The sequence below is a fragment of the Desmodus rotundus genome, chromosome 2 (genome assembly GCF_022682495.2).
Source record: "Desmodus rotundus isolate HL8 chromosome 2, HLdesRot8A.1, whole genome shotgun sequence".
NCBI lineage: Eukaryota > Metazoa > Chordata > Mammalia > Chiroptera > Phyllostomidae > Desmodus > Desmodus rotundus.
Window position 1 is genome coordinate 56314280 of NC_071388.1, and position 4517 is coordinate 56318796.

Below are 4517 nucleotides of genomic sequence, written 5' to 3' on the forward strand. Positions count from 1 at the left end.
TCCTCTCACCTGATCTACATTTGGTCTATGGGAAACTTGTAGCTTTGCATCTGTCATGTGATTCTTTCTCCCAGCCATCGTCTCTCTGCTTGTCTGCTACACAGACCCTTCTAGTCATAGTCTTTAGCCTTTTAGTTTCCCATGTGCAGGTCAAATGCCTTCTGATTCTAGAAGACAGATGTTAAGTTCCCTGTGAGTGGTCCCTTCACATTTTTTTCTATCCCCACCTTTTCCTCATGGTAAGGAAAACTTCAGTAAGAAGTTTTTTCAGTAAGAAATTTTTCTTCAGAAACAACCATTTTCCTTGCTCCTCCCATCTTTAATTATTGGAACTTTTTTTAATTAAAAAAATTATGGTCAGAATTACAGAATTGTTTTTAATCACCTTCTTTTACAAGTCTTGCCCAAGTGACCTAAGCCCCACATTTTGGGGTACTTCAGCATTTATAACACTTGTTCCCTAAGTTTGAGGTCTTGGCTAAAAGTAAGAAAGACCTTACTTTAGCATCCTGGTAGTCCTATGATGACTGGTAATTAATTTGTCCTTCATATCTTATTGGAGACATCTATCCTAAAAGTGAGGCTCCTCCCTCTCTTATTCTATGGAAAAGAATAAGGCCAGTTAGGTAAGGAAATATTACCAAATGTACAGAATCTCAATTTATTACTGCCTCTCTATTTATTCATATTTGCAGATGAATACTTACCTCAATTAAGCCAATGTTAAACCTCATTATTTGTTCTCTACCTAATTTCACATAAGTTCGGAGACAAAAACCAGGCCACTCTCCAGACCTGAGTTTCTGTGTCTGTTCTCCACCCGCTCAGAGCACTTGCCTTGTGTGTAGCCGAAGAATGCATTTGCAATATTCAGCAGCATCTCTGCTGTATAGTCTTAGTCTCTGGCTAAGCCATCTACTGTGAGACAGCAGTGATGTCCCTCCTCTCCCTTCCATCAGACCTTGACAATTTAGTCCACTGGGGAAATTGTTTTGTTATCCTTTCTGTTTGAACTTGGGCATATTAACTGTAAAACAATTCATTACTATAAATACATACTTTAATGAACCCAATCAACAATTCTTTAATTTTATTTTTTTTTCCATTTAATTGTAGCAGTCCTTTTAACTTAAGTCCAACCCATGAGATCTGTATTGAGTACACTTTACAATTCATCTTTTAAAATATTTAAGTCCATAAATCCTAGTGAATCATTCTTTCAGTGTACAGGATGATTCTCCAACCAACTGAGCCACTTGGCCAGGACTCATTCTTAAGAGACCTGTCCAACTATAATTTTGGCTCTAATATTTTAAGATGGAAAATAATTATTATGAAGCACAGAGAGATCTTGACAATTTATTTGGAAACACATCTTAATAATAGCAACTGTTCACCATATTACAAAACAGAAAGGATTAATTTACTGTGGCATAAGAAGTCCTGCCAGTCCCTGAATGCCCTACATAGTTTCTGAGATTTTTTTTACATTGTTTAAACTTCAAGAAAAAACAAAGCCCTACGTCCAGGTTTGGTAGCAAACAAACTCAGCTCATGTGCTAGGCTTCAGTTGCTCCTCTGGTAATAAGCTTCATGCACATTTGCTAGGAAGCTGGGCAACTTGTCAGCAGGTACTATTAATATTGTGCAGCCTCCCATCCTGCACCAGTAAGTCAGGACTTTTGAGCCCCAAATTTCTGACAGATTTCCACCAGCTGGTCCAGCTCAGGGAAGCTACTTTCATATACGTCCTGGCAGCTCACGTGGCTCTGGTTCATTAACTCCCCCGCAGCTGGACCATGTTGTCAGGTGCCTCTTCACACAGCTTCTTAAATTGAGGAACTCACTCATTCTCCCTTGTGTACATGCTTTGCCCACTGGTAGAGTTTGAAGGTGAGCACATATTGAGTGTCTGGACTTGAGATTTGTGTTCAGAGTCCCTGCAAGGTAATTTCTAGACACCTGCAAACTTCCTTGGAGACATGGGGTTCAGGGTGATGAGCATCCTCTGTGATCAAGAGTATTTCTTCCAGACTGACCTTTAGGTTGCCTGTACCTCCTGTAGCCACAGTACTTTATCCCATTGCAGGTTTTTGTTCTTAATCAAGAGCTTTCCAGCCAGCAGACACTCCATCACTCTGATGTTAAAATCAGAAGTTGCTGCCTTATTCATTTCCATACAAACATTAGCAATCAAATACTACTCCACTTGGCAGTTTCCCGTTAGTTGCTGTCAGAGGACTAAATTCTATCAGCTGTGCAGTTCCTTCTCCTGCAAGACATTATATGGGCTGGTTCATCTCTCCTCCTTCGGTGCCAATATAACATTCACCCTTGGCACAGATTTCTGCAAGATTCACCTTGGATGGGTTCATTCCCAAACTGTGAGCATCACCAAGCCAGCACCACATACCAAAGCACTGGAATTGGAGAGGCCAGGACTGGGAGGGATGGTTGTGTCCACCAAGCATTTCATTCCAGTTTCGGTTACTAAGACCAAAGTAGTCCTGAATTCCTTTAAATTCACATAGAAAATAGTTGTGCCACAGAGGTTTGGTTTTGTCAATCTGAACATTGTTAGCATTAATATTGAAGCATGTGTGTAAGAGATTTGTAGTGGCCAGTTGCAGAGTGTACATTTTCACAGGTTTCTGAGCTATTAACATGTCTTATTTTATAACCATAAGAAGGACAGGATATCCACAATAATTTATGTGTTATCCTTCTGACTTGTCTTTGCCAAAATTAAACAGTACAATACCAAGACTTCCTCTCTAGTCTGCATCTATGACACCAGCTCCCACTTCTCTGAAATGTTTTGCACCCAAGGCAGAACGTGGAGCTACTCTTCTGCAGCACCCAGAAGTAAGAGCTATCTCAATGTTGGTTTGCACAAGGGTTTTCTCCATAGGTGGTACTGTGCAGTCATAGACATTACACAGGTCATAGCCCACCCACAAGGACCCCTCGGTTGGAGCAGTGGTGTCTGTGGAGAGCAGAGAGCCATCTAAGTGGAGGCTCATGCTGCCTTCCTCTGCAGGTGGGGACCACTTGCTGGGGGAGATGACAGGTGCCTCCAGAGTGGCGCTGCCCACAGCCATCGCTCCCCAGGTTCTAATGTCAGGGCTGCCAAAAGCAGAGGAATCACATAGAAATGCCGATGACAATTAACTGCACTCAGTGTTGCACTTTAGACTGGACAAGACAACAGGTTCACTTTCCTTACCCAATTTTACTTCAGAAGAATGTTTGGAACTTCAAGGTGAATAGGGAGAAATAAGACAAGCACAAAAATTTAACGTGATTATAATTTATTGACTATGATTAAGATACTAAAGGAAAAATTCTGGGCTGTCTCTCTACAGAGCACACCTTTGTCTTTCCCCACCCTTTTCCCTTAGGCCTGTTTTTCCTGCTTCACTCTTCCTCCTAGGCTCCAAAGGCCTTTATTTTTCCTCTATAACTTGTTCCCTGAACCCATCGTTTCTACGGCTCACTTCTTCTACAAAAAAATGTGAATATTGAGAGGAAAGAGATTCACTTTTGGTTGAGAGGGGTGAGACACCAAGGACTTAGAAGGAATTCCTTTTCATTGGGGCCTTAAATATGGTAGGAGATTATAATAGGAGACTTGTGTGCCCGATTGAAGAAACAACAGGAATATAGTGAAAATATTGCAGGCATGGTTTTTGTAAAATCTTGTCGTATATGATATATAAAAGAGAATAGAACTAGAAAGGAAGGCTTCAGCCAGAGTTGGGGGAGTCATAACTGCCAGGATTAGAAAGATTAAACTTTATTCAATTAGGAAAATGTGTGAGAAATTGTGTTAAAATTTTTGAGGAAGAAAATTAAATAATTGGGTCAGTTATTGAGATTGGTTAGATTGGTAGCAGTAATAGTAAAATAATAGAATGCTTGATAATGAAAACAGAAACTAAAGATGGATTTAAACAATGATTTCATCAAGAAGCAATGAATTCCTGAATGAATACGGTGGGAAGAGAAGAGAGAAATTAATGTGGGAGGTATTTCTGTGGTCCAGGGGATAAGACTTGAATATATATTGGATACAGATGTTAGAAAGGGAGAATAGTCATTACGATTTCAGGGTTTACACCCTGAAGGAACCAGTATCCAAAATAGAGAAGAAAAAGAAGTCCTCATACAAGAAATAACTGATGGCAAAAAATCAAGCATTATTTTTGATGTTTACAAGAGAGAACAATCAGGGGTTGGAGTAATGAAAAAAAAGGGCTTCTTTTAAAGCTTTGAAAGTTGAACAAGATTTCTTAGTAAAAACGAGATAGAATGGAGATGTAATGTATGATTAAAGGACTCTCCTATTTTCTCCTAATGAAATATATGGTGTTTTCTAATGAATACATGTTGTTGTAGATTAGTATGTCCTTTATTTATGTTTGTCCTTTAGATAGCACCCAAGATGACCAAGAATAGAAAGAACTCAGGTTTAGATTCACTTAGAATGATATTTAAGGTAACTCAGAAGAAAGAGA

General features: G+C 39.5%; 1 protein-coding gene and 1 pseudogene across 1 annotated transcript; both read right to left on the reverse strand.

Moving 5' to 3' along the window:
* Positions 1 to 1494: 1494 nt before the first annotated feature.
* LOC112300934 (N-acetylgalactosamine kinase pseudogene) lies at positions 1495 to 2711 on the reverse strand (annotated as a pseudogene).
* A 63-nt stretch (positions 2712 to 2774) lies between these two features.
* On the reverse strand, positions 2775 to 3101 carry LOC139440748 (deoxyuridine 5'-triphosphate nucleotidohydrolase, mitochondrial-like). The gene has a single exon (XM_071220768.1). It carries the CDS (start codon positions 3099 to 3101, stop codon positions 2775 to 2777), a length of 327 nt encoding a protein of 108 aa, XP_071076869.1.
* Positions 3102 to 4517: the final 1416 nt, after the last annotated feature.